This window comes from Knufia obscura, assembly GCF_036327395.1.
Source record: "Knufia obscura strain CCFEE 5817 isolate CBS 148926 chromosome Unknown scaffold_10, whole genome shotgun sequence".
NCBI classification, from domain to species: domain Eukaryota; kingdom Fungi; phylum Ascomycota; class Eurotiomycetes; order Chaetothyriales; family Trichomeriaceae; genus Knufia; species Knufia obscura.
In genome coordinates this window covers 67718-84956 of record NW_027042696.1, presented here as the reverse complement: position 1 = coordinate 84956, position 17239 = coordinate 67718, and the positions used below count along the sequence as shown (strand labels likewise).

General features: G+C 51.6%; 6 protein-coding genes across 6 annotated transcripts; 4 read left to right on the top strand and 2 right to left on the bottom strand.

Annotated features, from left to right (window-relative positions):
- Window positions 1–159: 159 nt before the first annotated feature.
- PMZ80_007853 (uncharacterized protein) lies at window positions 160–426 on the bottom strand (the record flags this gene model as incomplete). The annotated part of the gene is made up of 2 exons (XM_064876259.1): window positions 160–306; window positions 361–426. The coding sequence occupies 2 exons, from the start codon at window positions 424–426 to the stop codon at window positions 160–162; spliced, it is 213 nt and encodes a 70-aa protein (XP_064727566.1).
- A 1154-nt stretch (window positions 427–1580) lies between these two features.
- On the top strand, window positions 1581–5345 carry PMZ80_007852 (uncharacterized protein; the record flags this gene model as incomplete). Its single annotated transcript, XM_064876258.1, has 2 exons — window positions 1581–1630; window positions 1703–5345. The coding sequence occupies 2 exons, from the start codon at window positions 1581–1583 to the stop codon at window positions 5343–5345; spliced, it is 3693 nt and encodes a 1230-aa protein (XP_064727565.1).
- A 2464-nt stretch (window positions 5346–7809) lies between these two features.
- PMZ80_007851 (uncharacterized protein) lies at window positions 7810–11076 on the top strand (the record flags this gene model as incomplete). Its single annotated transcript, XM_064876257.1, has 5 exons — window positions 7810–8084; window positions 8136–8258; window positions 8307–8585; window positions 8634–8727; window positions 8770–11076. 5 exons carry the CDS (start codon window positions 7810–7812, stop codon window positions 11074–11076), a joined length of 3078 nt encoding a protein of 1025 aa, XP_064727564.1.
- A 792-nt stretch (window positions 11077–11868) lies between these two features.
- On the top strand, window positions 11869–13213 carry PMZ80_007850 (uncharacterized protein; the record flags this gene model as incomplete). The annotated part of the gene is made up of 2 exons (XM_064876256.1): window positions 11869–12747; window positions 12797–13213. 2 exons carry the CDS (start codon window positions 11869–11871, stop codon window positions 13211–13213), a joined length of 1296 nt encoding a protein of 431 aa, XP_064727563.1.
- A 454-nt stretch (window positions 13214–13667) lies between these two features.
- Window positions 13668–14944, top strand: PMZ80_007849 (uncharacterized protein; the record flags this gene model as incomplete). The annotated part of the gene is made up of 2 exons (XM_064876255.1): window positions 13668–14489; window positions 14540–14944. The coding sequence occupies 2 exons, from the start codon at window positions 13668–13670 to the stop codon at window positions 14942–14944; spliced, it is 1227 nt and encodes a 408-aa protein (XP_064727562.1).
- Window positions 14945–15193: 249 nt separating this feature from the next.
- PMZ80_007848 (uncharacterized protein) lies at window positions 15194–17194 on the bottom strand (the record flags this gene model as incomplete). Its single annotated transcript, XM_064876254.1, has 2 exons — window positions 15194–16877; window positions 16929–17194. The coding sequence occupies 2 exons, from the start codon at window positions 17192–17194 to the stop codon at window positions 15194–15196; spliced, it is 1950 nt and encodes a 649-aa protein (XP_064727561.1).
- Between the last annotated feature and the right edge of the window lie 45 nt (window positions 17195–17239).

The following is a 17239-nucleotide window of genomic DNA, read 5'->3' as shown; positions in this document are numbered from 1 at the left end:
TACCTAATGAGTGTGATTCGGTACTCTGGCGATACCCTGGCCAGGAGTCCTCGCGAGCCGACTATGAAATGAGCGTCTATCCTCCACTTTGTTCTTCCACCACGACCCTCCTAATCGCCGTCTTCATTCTCTTGGTGAGCCTTCTGTATACTTGCTCTTTTACTTCTTGTTGGCACCACTATTCCCAGCAGATCCGTTACCACTTCCGCCCGATTTGTTCGCACCAGAAGCGTTGGAGTTATTGGCTGCTGCGCTCTGGGCGCGGGCAGCAAAACCGCTGGAGGACATATCGCCGCCGGATCTAGCCTGCTACACTGTTAGTGCTTGATGGTGATTGCGTTAGACGTGATGCTGACCTACCTGAGAAGACTGAATACGGCTAGCATCCGAGGAGCTCATCTGATTTGAGCCTTGTTTGGAAGACATGTTTGATATGATGGGTGATCAGAGTTATTGATGGATATAGAAGACTGAGATTGGTATTTTGACTTTGGTAGAATGGATTGGTTGAATGATTGTGCACACAAGAGACATCCTGATGGAGGGAAAGAGCTCGGTTTTTATGTCCATCGTGGATGCTTCAGAGTAACTTGATTTCCTTCTACTCTTCTCCGTGGTAACTTCCTCGTTCGGACCTTTGAAGTAATAGTTGGAGGCTCGACTGACATTCTGTCGCTTGCAATACTCTTCGACGTTGTTCAACTAAGGTCATGCGGCGATCATCGTGAAGGCAGACCGCATGCTTCCCTGTTCCCTCAGCTCCGTGATGCATACCTGGCCCAGGAAGAAAATGCCTCAGCGCTGACTTTCCAACTAGTCCGAATATCGCGTACTGCTATCGGTCATATCATCAGCACAAGACCTCAGTCACGTATGCCCAAGTGCTCACAGCTTCTGGTAAGTGTTTGAAAGGACCGCGACAAGGCAAGCTGCAGCACACATGGAGATTTGGTCCAAAGGGTCCAGTCTTCAACTTGGGTCAACGCTCGAGCCAGAGTCGCGACATATCACATTATGATATGAACCAGAGATTTTCAGACACAACTCACGAGCATAGCGTGGTCAACACCTGCCGTCAGTATCGAGAGTCTAGAGTACCTGTCCACTATCTGACGACGACCTTGGCGGGGAATGCCTTGTTCAGACGCTATTCTGGCAACGCAGACTTAGTAGAAACCATAGGAAACCTGGGAGCAAGCTCTGGTGAGCTGACCGGAGAGAAGTTGAAGAATGCTTCGGAAGTGGTGGGCCCGTTATAAGCACTGACTATTCGAGCTTGGCAAGGATCCAGTTCGGCTTATGCAGCCTAATTTTCGGAACCGGACGCCCGCATGACCGGGGCGCGGGTACGAAGAAGCGCGTGAACAATTATGTCGTCGGTAGTGATAGGTACAAGCTCTGATTAAAGACGAAAGCGAGCAATGGCGTGCGTAGAGTCATCGTGCTTACCACCAGTTTCCGAGCGATCCGTTGGTACTATCTAATAGATTAGGAAGGCGTTACCCCAGATAGCGCACACACAATGAGTTCCAAACCAGCCGGTCATAGTTGATATCGCGCCGACCGGCTCATCTACAAGGATGTTGATGCTTCACCAGACCGGAAGTGTGAAGGTGGGAGAAGTTGTAAGGTGAGTCCGGCTAGAGGCTTTGGATCATATTGCATACCTTGCATAGCATCACTAACGTTTGGCCAATCACAGATACACGCTCACCTACACCCCCAGCCTCGACCGAATACTCCCGCCGCCGCATCACTTGCATCTGAAAGTACGGAACAGCTCTGCGATCCCGTTAAGAGCTGCATACTTGCACGGGCCATACCAAATCTATGTCTCGTGCTACCCTTCGACCTTCGACCCCAACAAGAAGCACACCACGGCAAAGGAGGAAGGGGAGCCCCAGTACGAACCCCAGCTCAAGGCAGGAGGGCAATGGTCAGCCAAACTCACAGTCCCAGAGTCCGTGAGACAAGATGCAGGTCTCGGTGAACAAAAAGAGAATGAGCCTCGAAGGAGCTTTACATGGATCATCGAGATCGCTTCGCAAGTCCTGTTCTCGACCACAGCTGGTGTGAATTACGAATTGCTGGTCGGCCGTGATGAGAAGTCGGTCTCGCTCGGCTTTAGTGGAGTCGTCAGTAGTTCTGGTGCGCCTGGGAGGCTAGAGGACCATCAGTTAGCAAGGACCAAGCCGGGTACGCAGCTGAAGGGTGTCTTTACAAAGGCTGTCAAGTTACGAGTGGACGATACTGCCAGTCTCTGGAATACTCCGGCATTCCCGCACGATGAGCTGGACCAGAAAAGGGGTGGGAACGCACAGAAGTCGGACCAAAAGGATGTTCAAGGCGACCAGGAACGCCCAAGGAAGAGGCGGAAGAAGATACACCTAGTGGTCATCACCCACGGCCTACACAGCAATTTGGCTGCCGATATGCTCTACATGAAAGAGAGCATTGATGCTACTGCAAAGCAAGCCAGAGAGGATGCGAGGGAAGTCAGGCGTGAAGTGCGACAGAAGCAGGCTCAAGAGAAGAATGGTTTTGGCAGAGAGGGCACTGGTCAGCGGGCAAAATCTACACCCGACTTAGCGATTGCCCCCACTCCCGACTTTGACGACATGCCCACCAATGACATACATGAAGAAGAGGATGACGATGATCATGATGATGATGACGAGCAAGTACTAGTCCGAGGCTTCAACGGCAACGCTGTTAAGACAGAAAAAGGTATACAGTACCTGGGCAAGCGGCTGGCAAAATATGTCTTATCCATAACATACCCGGATCAGCCGTTTCTCCCAGTCAAGAGCACAATCACCCAATCCATATCCAGAACTTTCACTGGTACGCCGAAGCCCACTCAACAGGATGGCAAGCAGCCAGTCCATAAAGGTAGCAGCATTGCTAGAGACGATAGCGCCACCAAACACAACTTGGCTTACCAGATCACATCTATCAGTTTTATTGGGCATTCGCTTGGCGGTCTAGTGCAGACGTACGCCATTGCATATATTCAGAAGCATTCGCCGGAGTTCTTCGACAAGATCCATCCTGTCAACTTCGTTGCCATGGCCACTCCTTTTCTTGGCTTAAGCAACGAAAACCCCATATATGTCAAGTTCGCCCTCGATTTTGGTCTGGTGGGCCGCACAGGGCAGGATCTAGGTCTTACCTGGCGAGCGCCGACTATTGCAAGGAATGGCTGGGGTGCTGTGGTTGGTGGCTTCAGCGATGCTAACAAGAACAAGGAATCAGACCCCGGCGCCAAACCTCTTCTCCGGATACTACCCACTGGCCCTGCTCATGTGGCGTTGAAGAGATTCAGGAATCGGTCTGTCTACTCAAACGTGGTCAACGATGGGATTGTGCCTTTACGTACATCTTGTCTCCTCTTCCTCGACTGGAGAGGACTTGGCAGGGTTGAAAAAGCACGAAGAGAGAATGGTCTGGTTGGCACTATGGTCAATTGGGGTCTCAATGAGCTGACTGGTCAGAACGCAAGCGTCCCTCGAAGACGCTTTCTGGACGAACTCTTTTCGGATAGTGGCGACGAATCCAGTAAGCCAGCAGGAAAAGTAGCGTCGGATCCCGGCTCGTCTGTACCACAAGCTGAGGCAAGCTCTGGCCTAGACAGAGAAGACTATGACGCCGAGGACGAAGGGGATCCCAAGGAAAGTCAAATGCTGAGGAAGAACAGGTCACCCGAGCAGAACTCTACGCCAAATCTTTGGTCAAGCCTCACTAACTTCTTCCGACCGCAAGCCGGAAATCAGAAACAGCCCTCACCCAAGCAGCAGCGGATCTACCAGCGTGGCCAGACCATGAGCAGCGAGCAAATGACAGGCTCAGGGAGGCCTTCTACCGTCGAAGAGCCAGAAAACAAAGAGTCGGAGCAGTCACAAGCTGATCGTAGAAAATTGCTTGTGCGAGGATCTTCACTCTACACTAACAGCTCGGACAATGAAAATCTAGATGCACCACCCAGAACCACCGTCTTCGAATCTGCTGGGGATCTGCTCAACCCGCCACTTCCACCGAAAGAGTTCTTGATGGATCCCGAAGCCCGTCCGAGGACGATATTTCACGACCGGGTCTACCATCCGGAAGATATCCCTCCACCTCCGACAAAGCGGCAGAACGCCCTTATGCGCAGTCGACCTAGCTCGAGTGACACCAAAGTTGTACCGAATCAAGCCCCGGAGGACCTTGCAAAGATCTCGAATGGCCAGAACGTCGATCAGAGCAACATACGGATAGAAGAGAGGATAGCTCGCGCATACCACAAAGACATGACATGGCGTAAAGTATTGGTCATACTTGAGCCTGATGCTCACAATAACATCATTGTACGAAGGATGTTCGCCAATGCCTACGGCTGGCCAGTGGTCAAGCACATGTGCGATACCCATTTCGGCTACACAGAGGCTGCCACGACTCGAGACGAAGACGAGGTACCTGTGGAACGCGCTAAGCCTGCAGATGTACCAGCTGGCGAAGCTGGCGAAGAGGTTCGTGATCAAACGCAAGCGCCTGACAAGAAGATCGAGCTCGAAAGTGATACATCCAAAGCTGCGACAACCGATAACATGCCACAGAAGTCTGACGATGAGGTTGAGACCCTACACCGCCGCCAGAAGAACCTTCAGGCTGGTCTCAAACATGCACAACCCAGCGAACACAAGCCACCGCGTACGAAGTCGGAAGTGCGTGAGTCAAGGGATAAAGTTCCTGATCTGGTTTCCATGGTTTCAGCACAAGGTGAACCAAGCCAATCGTACAGCAGTATGCATTCCGGCACCGCTGCTCTTCACCGCTTGAACAGGCAAGACAGTGCACGGTGGAGTGATAGATTCTTCGAGAGCAGCGAGGATGAGGAGGAAGAGGATGAAACAGATCTGAACGTCGAGCTACAAAAGGCGTATGATCGAGGTCTAGGCAATCATCCAAGCACCAGTCCACCGAGCACGAGGAGCGAAAAGAGTTCTAGAGGTCGGAGTAGACAAGCAGGTCCAGGCAGGAGTTTGCTTTCTGAAACGGAAGCGTCGGGGTTAGTCGCGGAGCCGGACAAGCTTCCGAGACGGGAATCGAAGGGCAGTGCTGTTTTGGATGCAGGGGTAGAAACGTTACCGGGTAGTATGACTGGGCTCGGTCTGGGTCGCGATGTTAAGGACATCGGTGACATTACGAGCAGTCCGCCTAGAAGGATGGCCAACGCGCAGGTTGAGGATGGCTCGCCGACACCTGGAGCTGATGTGGGTGTTGTGGAGCAGGTTGCGAGAGCGAGGACGAGAAGTGGTGGGGAGAAGCGGAGGCCTGATCTTGGGCATGAGGATACTATGGATTGATAGAACTGACGGGTATGCTTGTGATCCTGGATTGGGATGTTGATACCTCAGCAGGACATTTGATGTCCACCGTTGATATCATCCTTTTGTTGAACCTGCCATCTATCATTTTCACATGCTATCGTCTTCTACTTTCACGTGCCAATGTTTCATCGTTCTGCATGTCACTTGTCTTCACCACCATGGTTCCATTTCATGACACGCGACGCGTTGGTTTCCAGCGCTTGGACGGAGACCGAGAGCTATCTGCGACGCTGCCTAGGTGATGGGTTGTCTGGTCTTCGTTGGGTGTGGTGGGATGACTCATGCGAGGCAGACTTGGGATTGGTAAGTGACATGGCAGTGGTGTACTTAAGAGGCTGTTCTGTGCTCTGATCTCGAGGCGTTCTCTGCTGTGTCGACAAGTCAACTCTCAAGACATCATGTCTTCCAAACACTGGCCTTCCGTCTGAGGAACCTTCTACGAGACAATGTCCTGTCGGATTCATGTCTGGCCGTATGCATCTTTATATGCCAATCCGATCGACCAAGACAACCATCGCTTCTGTCAACATGCCATAGCCCATCACGAGAGAGCATTCAAACTCGATCCTGGCCTTTCACCCAACTCTGACCCAGCAGCTGAACCTTGAATCGACGCGCCAATCGTCTTGTGTTGTTTCAACTTACATTCAGTCCGGACTTCAAGTACGTCTTCATACTACACAATGGCCGAGCACGACACAATCTGGACTATCTGCCTCCCGACCAGACTGTGAAGAGCCGGCGCTGGTTCTGTGAACATTGGGTGTCAAACACAGTGGCATGTCTTGTTTAAGCCCACACCTATTGTCGGCCAGCACAGGTCATGTTGGGCGAGAGTTGAAAACGAGCTGGGAGCCCTTTGAGCATGAGCCGCCATCAATACCACTAACGACTCGACTGCTGCTTCGAACTGTGGCATTGGCGTTGTGAATGAACTGGTCGGTTGGTTCAAACACCGGCACTTAAGCAACACCATATATATCATACCCATGTGAGCACTCACAACATACCTGATGTGTTATACATCATATATATCATACATCGGATTGGCCACTCCACACCACAGCCTTACTGCTGTGGTGGCCGTTCGTCTTCCCACAGCACACATCGACTTGCTGTGCTATCTACCATGGTGGTTCGATACGAGGATTCGAAGGCCTGGACAACACCGGCATGACTTCGACCATCGCCAGTTTGTGCACAGCACAGTTACAGGTGTTCCCAACATGACTGGCAATGGCAACGCTTGCACACAGTTAGTGAGATCGGTCAAGCGAAGAGGTCAAGCCCGACGGCTGTCTGGCTGCGGTTGAGCTCAATTAGCCGGTCCGACAGAGAGACCAACATGGTCTGGTTTGCTTGCTTGGTTGTCCGTATGTCGTCCGTTCGAGAGGGAGACCGACACGGTCTGGTTGTTTGGCTGGTGCTCTGAAGTCTTGCGATGTTTGCGAGTGCGAAGCAATGCGGCTCTGCTCCGCTGTGGTGCGGATGTGGTTCTAGGTCAAAAGATGCTTATCTTCTGAGGGTGTCTGTTTGTTCTGGCGGACGATGGGGTGGAGAATGGGAATAGATTCGGGCCTCTGTTAGCAACAAGCTTGTCAGCTGTGATAGTCAAATCCTAATATTGAAGTGTCCGAGACGCATTATTACTTCCACCTCGAACATCTTACTTGCCATTGCTTTCCGCGAGAGGTTCCAGACGACACCGCACTTGCCCAAGCTTCTCACCCGGCCGGTTGTCGTCCTTTTCACGGCATATTTGACGCACGTTCAGAACTGAAGACCACTACTTATGGAATTAACTGCAGTCCAAGGATCCGTACGGCAGGTGTTAAGGAGATGGAGTGCAACTTTTTCTTCTCAACGTTTGGACAACCGTATTGCTCAACCTTGGCGCGGAGGGCGCTTTGGCAGCACCTGAAACGCGTCGGCCAACTATCTTTCCTTTCTTTTGATCACATAAGATTGCATGCAGCTTCGGCAGCCGCAGAGTCGCGGAACAATCTTCGTTAGTTCGAAGCAGGTAAGGTAATTCCGGCTTCAGAGACGACCCTTGTGGGCAGTGACTTCTCGACCTTGGTCGCCTGATGGTGGCGCGCTGAGACGCGTCTTGAGCTTCAGCAGGCACCACTTGAACCCAGTCTGGGGCCACACAATCTGCCCCGAATCGCGAAGACTCCTATGCAAGCTAGCATGGTGCATCGTATGCAGTGCCAGACAGCGAATGTATCCAAAGTTGAAGCCTAGTCACGACACTAGGCATATATGACACGAGCTCGGGTTGACAGCTTTCTTGTTTCGATTTGCATGAAAGTGAATCTCCATCGCTTGCCATACTCTCTTACCTAGACGGCGCTCATGTGATACTGACACGCTGACCCAATCTTGCAAGCAGAACCTAACAATTAGTTCTCTCTACAGCCTGGAATCACCGACCAAAATGCCTGGGCAAGGTTTCGCACAGTTGGAGCGGACACCAGATGATATAGCTGCCGATTTGTATCCTATATGGGCTCCAGGTGGACCAGTCGTGCACCTGACGGCACGACAGATGGACATAATGAACATGCCTCCGCCGCAAAAGCAGCATGTGCCACACCTCGAGCTGGTCGAGCTTGGCAAGATGCTGATGGCGGCGTCACAGTCCAGCATTGATGATACTCTGCGCGGAATGGATGCAAACCCGGAAAAGGCGCCGGAATTCATCCAAGACCCGTGAGTAGGCCTGTCGAACTCAACATGCTAATCGAAGCTGAACATATGCAGCTTCGAGTACACACCACTGGCCAAACCCACATCTATCAGGTTGATTCGCTTGCTTCTGGAGGACGAGAATGGCATGCTACAGATTGTGATGGATGAGTATGATCTGGACGAGCATATACCAAGGTCTGTGCACACAAACATGAAATATGCCTTGAGCTGATTCTATCGTAGCTACTTCTGTCTCTCCTATTGCTGGGATAATCCTCATGCCATTAGCAATACGTTCAATCATTTCGAGAAATATGCCGAAGACTATGACAGTCAGAATGTTTATCCTATCGCATGCAACGGCCGACTCATTTACGTGCGAGCGAACCTCTACGATGCGCTTCAGCAGCTGCCAGATGCGCCAGGCTTACAGTTGAAGCAATGGTACACGTTCAATGGTCAGAAGGAGCGAGTCACTGATCTGCAGGTCGCAGCAGCGGACGGAGATCTTGCATTGGTAAAGTATGTCAACTCCAAGCTCTCCTTTTCTTTCCGGCTAACACATGCTAGAACGAACTTGTTCCGAGGAGCCCACATCGATGCGAGAGACTCGGCAGGCAGGACTGCTCTTACATTCGCTGCAGTTAAAGGACACGCCTCTGTGGTATGTAAGGAAGATGCCCTTGAACTGTTTTGACACGAATAGGTCCGAACATTGCTTGAAGCAGGAGCAAATGCCCGAATACGTGATCAGCAAGGTCTCACCTGCCTTGATCATGCCCTGACGTACGAAAGGCACAAAATCGCAGATTTGCTACTCACGTTTGACGAATCCCACGTTAAGCCATACCGGCGGAAGCACAAACACCTAGGTCGAGGCACAAAACTGTGGATCGATGCAATCTGTATCAATCAGTTGGATAACAAAGAAAAGAGCGTGCAGGTGGGTATGATGAATCGGATTTATTCTCAAGCAAGCTTCGCTACGATCTGGCTAGGTAAGGATGATGGACATGCAGCGCTGGCGTCGCAAACAATTGAAAAGCTATTTGCTGCGGCGGGTTCGAGGCACTTAGGCGAATCAAATATTGTGCCTTACCGCAACTCAACTCCGGAGGTATATGCTGAGGCCGGCGTGCCCTACATTTCATCGAGAGAATGGATATCATTGGCTGCGCTCTACTTACGGCAGAATTTCAGCAGGCTGTGGTGTCTGCAGGAGACAGTGCTTCAAGACGACGTCGTGATGTACATGGGGAGTACTGAGATCCCATTTCACGAGTTTCTCATGGTCACGGAGCAGCTTCATATCCTTCAACAGAAGTTCGCCATCCCTCCCTCAGCGATGTTCCGGCCGTTCTATAATGCTCCGATTGAGGCAGAAGCACATTTGATCTCAGAACTGCGAATGCGAAAGTCCATTGATGACGCATCCGAGGCAAGTCGCCGAGCATGGTTCAAGGACACTAAACGCTTCTGGCGCGGCGAGGGCAAACAGTCGCGCATACCATTGTTTGACATGATCATTTCAACAATCACCTTCAATTGCTTCGACCCTCGAGATCATGTCTACGCGCTAATCGGGATGTGCAAAAACCACCCTGAGTCGCCTGAGATAGTCGTCGATTACGACAAGCCATTCGAGGAGGTCTACACTGACATCATGCGGCTGATGCTGCAAGGCATCCGAGATCAGGAACAGCCTGACCTGCAGCTGGTGGCCTGCATTAAAGACTCCGCTAACAAGCAAAACGAGAACCTACCATCATGGGTGATCCATTTTGCTCAACCTGGAATCTCCCCGTTCTGGATGCACCATTACTCGGCGGCAGAGAGCGACTCGGAGACTTTCGACTCGAGGTTCAGCTCGAGCGGACGCCAGCATGAGCTTGTTGTCCAAGGCAAAAGGATTGATGTCGTTGAACACCTTGCCACGAGGCGTGCGGGACACGAACGAGTTACAATGTTTGACTTCGATCCAAACTGGCCTGCGTTAATACTTCATCTCCCACAGATATATCCTCACAGCAACCAGCCACGAACTGAAGTGCTCTGGCGGACAGTATGTGCTGACTCTACTGCTACGGAAGACATCGTGCGGGCGAAACAAGCCCGATCAGAACATATCCCTACGTCTTCCACAACGGCTGGGCAGGGCGAGTCTTGGGAAACCACAGCCCCTATCAAATATGGCAGCCAGTTCCGTGACCAACTATGTGCAATGATCCTTGCTCATGCTGAGCGCGCTGCGGACTTTGGGCTGAGCTTAAAATTGAGTCGTGGCGGTGTCTTGCTTCAAGCACTTATGAGCCTCCAATTACAGGACAGCGGAGCACACGTCATCGAAACATCAACCAAAGAGGAAATCGCACAAATTATGGACACATCCCTGACTGGTCCTTACTTCGCAAGCCCAGCCATGCAGCAAGCGCTGGCGGAGCTCGAAGCACTTCACCAAGCAGACGATATTGAAGCTGGCGGTCCAGGCTGTGCCACACCATCCCTCGATCAAATCGCCGCCTACCTCGAAGACCCGAAGTGGCGCGTTTGGCGAAAGACTGTACCTCCAGGAGATCCCGCTGCTGTCTCGCACACTACTGCAGATGCAAATCGACCCGAGCACGCATCAGATTCACAGGCGATGGATGAGTTGCCGCCTGGTGAGGACGGCTTTAGAGCACAGTTCAGCCGGTACAATGGTGGCCGCAGGCTATTTGTGACCGGTGAGAAGCAGTATCTCGGACTTGGCGCGATGAGTATGGAGGTCGGTGATGAGGTTTGGGTCGTGAAAGGAAGTAAAGTGCCATTCCTGTTGAGGAAGATAAGCGAAGAGGAAGAGGAAGAGGAGGATGAAGATGAGGATACAGAGGCAGCTAGTAACAAGGACAAGAACACAGGAAGCCAGAGAAGAAGGACGTATTACAAGTACATCGGCGACCTCTATGTGCACGGCATCATGCATGGAGAGGCAGTCGATGACGCAGGTGAGTTGGAGACTGTTGTGCTGATCTAACACGGCATCGACGACTGGATAGTTGCGACTACGATGCACATGCAAACGACTCGGGCTTGAGATGGAACTAGGTCATCTGCGCCTGCCTCCTGTTTTGGCTTCTGCTATGCTTGCGGTTGCGCTTGCCAAACAGCTTGATGGACTGTGGCAAGCAGGAATTGGAAGGAAACCCACAAAGTTAGCGACCAAGATCCAACCTCCCTCAACCTACACCCACCTCTATCACTGAAGAGATCTACTCGCCAGCAGCGATGTTCTCCGAGAGATGCACAGATCTGAAGACGAGCGCTCGACACGCATTTTCATGGTGTTCATCCACATTGTCAACATCACTATGTTGCTCCTTGCCTTCGAGTGCAAGTATGCGGTCAAGCAGCCCATGTGGCTCTTTTGGCTTCTGGAACTTACCTCAGAAGTTTTCACATGTTTATTCTCGCGGCGACCTATCACAAGTAGCGTCACGGTGTTACTGCGAGCAGGCAAAAGTGTTTGTTCAGCTAGCCAGCCGCCGACTTGTGCTTTAGTGCTTGTCAGCGATTTTGCGCACAAGAGCTTCCACTATCGAAACTTCTCCTTGGAAGTATTGGACGCTTGTCTTTCTTGAAAACTGATATCAGAACTCAGACATCAAAGATCAACTACCTCCACGGCGAAATTGTCTATCCAACTCCTGGAGCCAAAACAAGGGCCGCGCTAAGATAGGACACAACGCTTACAGATGCAAGCAGCAAGCCTTCTGACGAGATTAGTCCCTATTATATCGTACTCATATTACCCTTCTACGAACCAAATATGGTCGACGTCCAAATCAGCCATCTGGGTGAAATATGCAGCCAGGATGTTGCTGAGGTCGTACAAGGCAACCAGGAAAGAATCGGACACATGCAAGAGGCACGAACTGCTACGATGGAAGCTGTCGGTGATCCTCGGACCCCGAAGCCTGGCCAGCGACTTGCATTGCTCAACTTGCCCACCGAAATCCTCGAGAAGATCTTCAGACTAGTCCAGCCCAAACGAGAGGATGGAGATATCGGCAACAGAAACATCACAGTCCAGAGAGCAGACGGCTCACGAAGTGGCAGAAAATTCAGGAATCTTAGACGTTACCCTGCAGGAATCAGTGAACTTCACGGCTTGTTGAAATGGTGTCCTGAAGCTCGAAATCTCGTCGGGGCACTCCTCGGCCGTGACTTCCTGTTTCACAGTTCTGAATTCGAGCCCATGACCAGAATTCACATGGTGCTAGGCAGAGCCTCTTGCAGCATGATTCACACTCTAGAAGTGCACATGGACACTGTTACGAGGATGAAGCCGAATGAGATCGGTTCAGACCTCCTTCAAGTCTTCTGCACATACATGCCGAATCTGACCGATTTCAAGCTCATGGCCGGGTTCTATGGAAATGGCGAGCCGTGTTCAAAGAAGCGACAACACAAGCTCTATGCGCCTGTCCTCAGATTCATGGCTTTTCTTGTCCTGAGGCATAGCAATCTCGATCGACTTGTCCGTCCAGCCGACAGCGGCCCTGATTTCGACGATCAGGAGCACGGCTACGCTGTCTACCTGCAGGCCGAGAGGGGCTACAAGGTCCGACGAGGCGATGGCAATCGAGTCTGGAACAGCATCGACAAACCAACAGACGCGACCAGAACAACTCGAGCCACATTCGGAGTAAGCTCAACCCTGCCGCTGTGCGCTTTTTGATGCTAACGATACACAGGATGAGGTGGCGAACACCACTGCAGTCCGCCGAGTGACATCCAACAAGCTCCAAAGAACTTCTATCGAGACGTTCTTCATAACCCCAGCAGAAGGTCAATTGAAGGACGACGTCTTCTCTGAAACGCCAGAGCCCAACGATGATTTCGACTTAGTTGACGAACGAGGTCTCCGTACGCGCCAGGAGCATCGACTGAGTGGTTGGACTTATCGAAATGTCGACCAGCTGATCAAGCTCTGTGCAAATGCTGAGGCGAAAGCGGTAGCGGTGAGCGAGGCACGAAAGAACTGCGGCGTTTGGGAAAGCAAAGGACGAAGGGCTAAAGGTAACGGTTGGCGAGGTCAAGGGGCAGCAGGTGCTAGTGATCTACAACGTGGTCGTGGTGGTGGTCGCGGAGGACACCTGGGCGTTCACTGATCGCCTGTCAATATGCTTGTGTTCACTTGACCGCAGCACAGACTTGAAGGTCCGGAAACCCCAACAGGTCATGCACCGCCGGGAAATGACACACGGGTGCTTCGTGTGAGAGAGACACAATCACAAGCCGACACTCACTCTAAATAGTGTCAATACAATACAATGTCGTTGAACAAACACAATCCGCTACACACAACTCCAATGGTTAAGGCTTCTGCTCACAAATTCAAGTACGCATTCCATTCCTTGCTCCTCAATGGTCGTTGCGAGAACCAAATCTTCAACGATAATATTCATGGTTTGAGGTACTGACGTACTTCGCAGTAAGCGTACCAAAACCCTCGTGCACTATAGCACACGAAACACTGACACGGCCATTCTCCAGTAACGCTCCCCTCACGCTCCACGCTTGCGAAACCGCGAATAAATCGATATCGACGTCTATCGAGTCACGATGCCTCCGAAGCGCAGGCCACTACCACCCGGCTCGACTATCCCACTTGTGCCATCTCTCGACCCAGAAGAATGGGAAGAACAACTCCGACCCGTTCGCGAACGTCGACGCGCCCGACAAGCATATATATATCGACCGGGGCAGAATGTTGGACTGCTCGACCTTCCCGACGAAATTCTAGATCGAATATGCACCTTCATCGTCGACGGGCCAGAGGAAATCGATATTACGCTTCAAACAAAAGCCAATGGTGGATACAAATTCCTGAATGACGCTCACTTTCCCTGGGAGATAGTTGAGCTCAAACGCCTTGCTGAGTGCAACACGAAACTGGGCGGCTTGATTCTGGCATGTCTTCGTCGAGATTTCACGTTCGTCAACTGGGTGTCGTCTTCAATCAGCAGGTTACCTGCGGTATTCCAACCAGAGAACTGTGCTCTGATTCAAAACTTCGAGGTCAGTGTCTGTCGTGCTACGAAGGAGCATGCGGACACGGCTTTCCCGATGATGCTTAACGTCATTTGCACCCAGCTGCCATGTCTCACGAAATTCACAGTATATGAATATCGGTACGAAAACAACATCACTACCGATGTAGAGCGAGCCATTTATCAGCCCATGATTCGCTTGTTGTCCTTCGCAGTCTACCGAGAGTCACCATTGAATCGCATGATATTGCCAGCAGATAGTGGACCGGCCTTCGGAGAGGAACACTGGAGGTGCAAGTTCTACCTTGTCGCTGAGAAAGGATGTGGAAGACGTGATTGGAAGAGCTGTACGAGGTGGACGGATGCGAGCAAAAGCAAGCCGAAAACTTATGAGGTACGTTCAGCCCGTATATTCCAGAATGTTACCGTGCTAACCCCTAAAAGGACCAAGTTCTCAACGCAACAGCTGCGCGTCATTGCAAGTATGCTGAGCTCCTTGTTACCCCAATCCAGGACCTGATCATTCACCCCGTTGAGACTCAGTCGAAGAACGATATTGCAACTTCCGAAGTGCCAGGCAGTGAAGTCGACTACCGGCTTGTGGATCAGCGTGGATATCGCACATATCGGGAGCACAGCGACAACAAATGGGTGTTTCGCAGCACTGACATGCTTGTTGAACTCTGTCGAGATGGGAAGTCAGACGAGGTTGTCGATGATGCGCGCACGCTTGCTGCAGAGGCTCAGAGGACTCGTGGCAAGGTTGGCCGACGCAGCCGTCGCGGTAACGGTCGAGGAGATACGACGAGAGGCAGACGGGGTCGAGGTGGCTATAGTCGCGGCTCGTAAAGGCATGACACCAACTATCCAGGTCGTAGGGACTTGGCAAGATAAAGGTGTGTGTCCAACGGTATCATACAGGACGCCGCAAGTGCAGGGGGGACCATGCATGGCCGCGCCGAAACTGAACCTGCTTATCAAGAGGAATGCTGGAGATGAGAACCCTGTTTTCCTAAGATAATGATTCGACCCTCAGCCCTCGCTGTCTATTGTGTTGTACTTAGCTTCACTTCGAGGTGATGACAATAATTAGGTCCGCTAGACTAGCATATCGAAGAGATTAGTGCTTTTGAATTTCGAAGGCTCTGCACTCTTTTCAGTTTGCTGTTCAGCTGTGCCTTTCTTCCGCTTCTTCGATTTCCTGACAACCATCATTTCTGGCTCCGCTGTGTCCTTCTGACTCGTGTTGCTCGCATCATGTGAAGACCAACCAGCGCCGTCGAAGATGGGACAAGCCATCTCTATCAGCCTCTCCTGTGGAACCCGTTGCATCAACGTCCTCGTCCCCAACGGGTCCAAGAATATGTCTTGTATTGGTGGCATTAAGTCAAGCGCCTGTGCAAGCTTCGTGATCCCGCCATCGGACCTCACTTGGTGCTCGCCTTGCTCCTTGCTGAGGAAGTCAACAGTCTGCTTCAGCATCCGAGCAGAGTATAATACGGCTTGTACGTTTGCGTTTAGATGCAGCAACGTCCAACCATTTACTTCGTCGCTGAGCGGCAAACCTGCTCTGGCTCGTTGAGATCGTTCCGAGGGTAGAGGTGCTACACCAAGAAACTGCTCGACGAGGTTGCGTGAGAATGACTGCTTTCCGGCAGCCAAACGCTGGTTAATGACAGTGTGCAGCGCCCATAAGATGTAGCCAATAGCTGGAGCTGGAGGAGTTGCCAGCGTGCTGGTTGCAGTGAGGTGTTGACTGAGCTGTGAGATGTGGTCTTTTGCAGAACTGATTGGCTCGTGGCTTGACGACATTGGAAGCAGGTCTTGGGAGATTCTTTGACCTTTCCGGCTTGATTCGGTGACGGAGGGGCTAGGTGATCTTATTACTTCCTTGCTCGATTTGAGCTTGTGCAAGAAGAGTAGGCAATATGCTGCATGCCTCAGAGGTTTGCCGTATGACCATGACGAGTCTCGTGTCACGTCTTCGTGTAGGATGGGAAGGGTCGTGTGTAAGTCGAACGAGTTGGGTTGAGCCGTAGGGGCGAATTGCTCGTCAAGCTGACTCACGAGCTCTGCAAGGCGAGGATCGAAACCTGTGAGATCACTGCACTCTGAAAGCTGGAGTGTCGAACGAGAGGGAGCGTAGAACTGCGACGAAAAGGCTATGTAGTCGAGGTCCTCTGTCCTTGTATCTCTCGAGTTTTTTGCGCGTTGAAGAACCGTGCCAAACAAGGCTGTGGAGTCCTTCGAGCGCTCGAAGCCCAACCCTAGCAGGGTATCGAGTTCAAGCTTCTCTACGATATGCTCTGGTCGCCAGCATTGTGCTTGCAAGACTCTTGCATCGCCTGTGGCAACCAAGCTCAAGCTATGGAGTAGGACGACAGCTCCATTACTTGCTAGATCTTCGAAGAGGACAAGGTCTGAGTCGTTAGTCAAAACAGCTGTGTTGCTGGCTCTTGCTGCAGGTGCACAGAACGACTCGGCTTCACCAGGAACGACTGATACTGCACTTGCCCACTTAGACTTCTTCAAGTGTTCGATGACGGCAGGAACGATGAAGGGCGCAGCAAGATCCGTGCTTGCGATCGTCCCTTTGCTCCTGGTTTGCCAGAGTGCTTCCCCAACTCCTCCTTGATTTTGCCCATCTGCATCAGCATACCGGAAATTCAGCACCGGATTTGCTAGCCTCTCAAACTGAAGCTGAGCTCTTGATTTCTCCAGTCGCTCCAGTCTAATTGGTCTTTTGGCCAATGGTAGGCCTCCATCAAAGTAAATGTGCTGTCTGTATCACCTTCAGCGGATGGTTGCAGCGGCCTATTGAGTCAGCTCTCACATTGCCGCTCCAGAGGACTCTAGATCAGAGATAAAACAATCAACAGCGGCGTTGAGTTGTGCGTAGCTCGGTAAGCTGCTCAGTCTTGTCATCAACCCAGTGCCGAGTCGATATGTTGTCAACTTGCTGTAGACATGATACACTAGAGATGGCCCGTCAATGACCAATCTCGTGATACGTAAGTCAAGGTCATTCCCGAGCTGGGAAGTGACGACGCAGCGCTCGAGGTAGGGCCGAAGATCCTGGCTAAATCGAGATATACCCATTGCAATGAACGCCTCTGGTTGACTGTTTTAATCTATCATGATGGC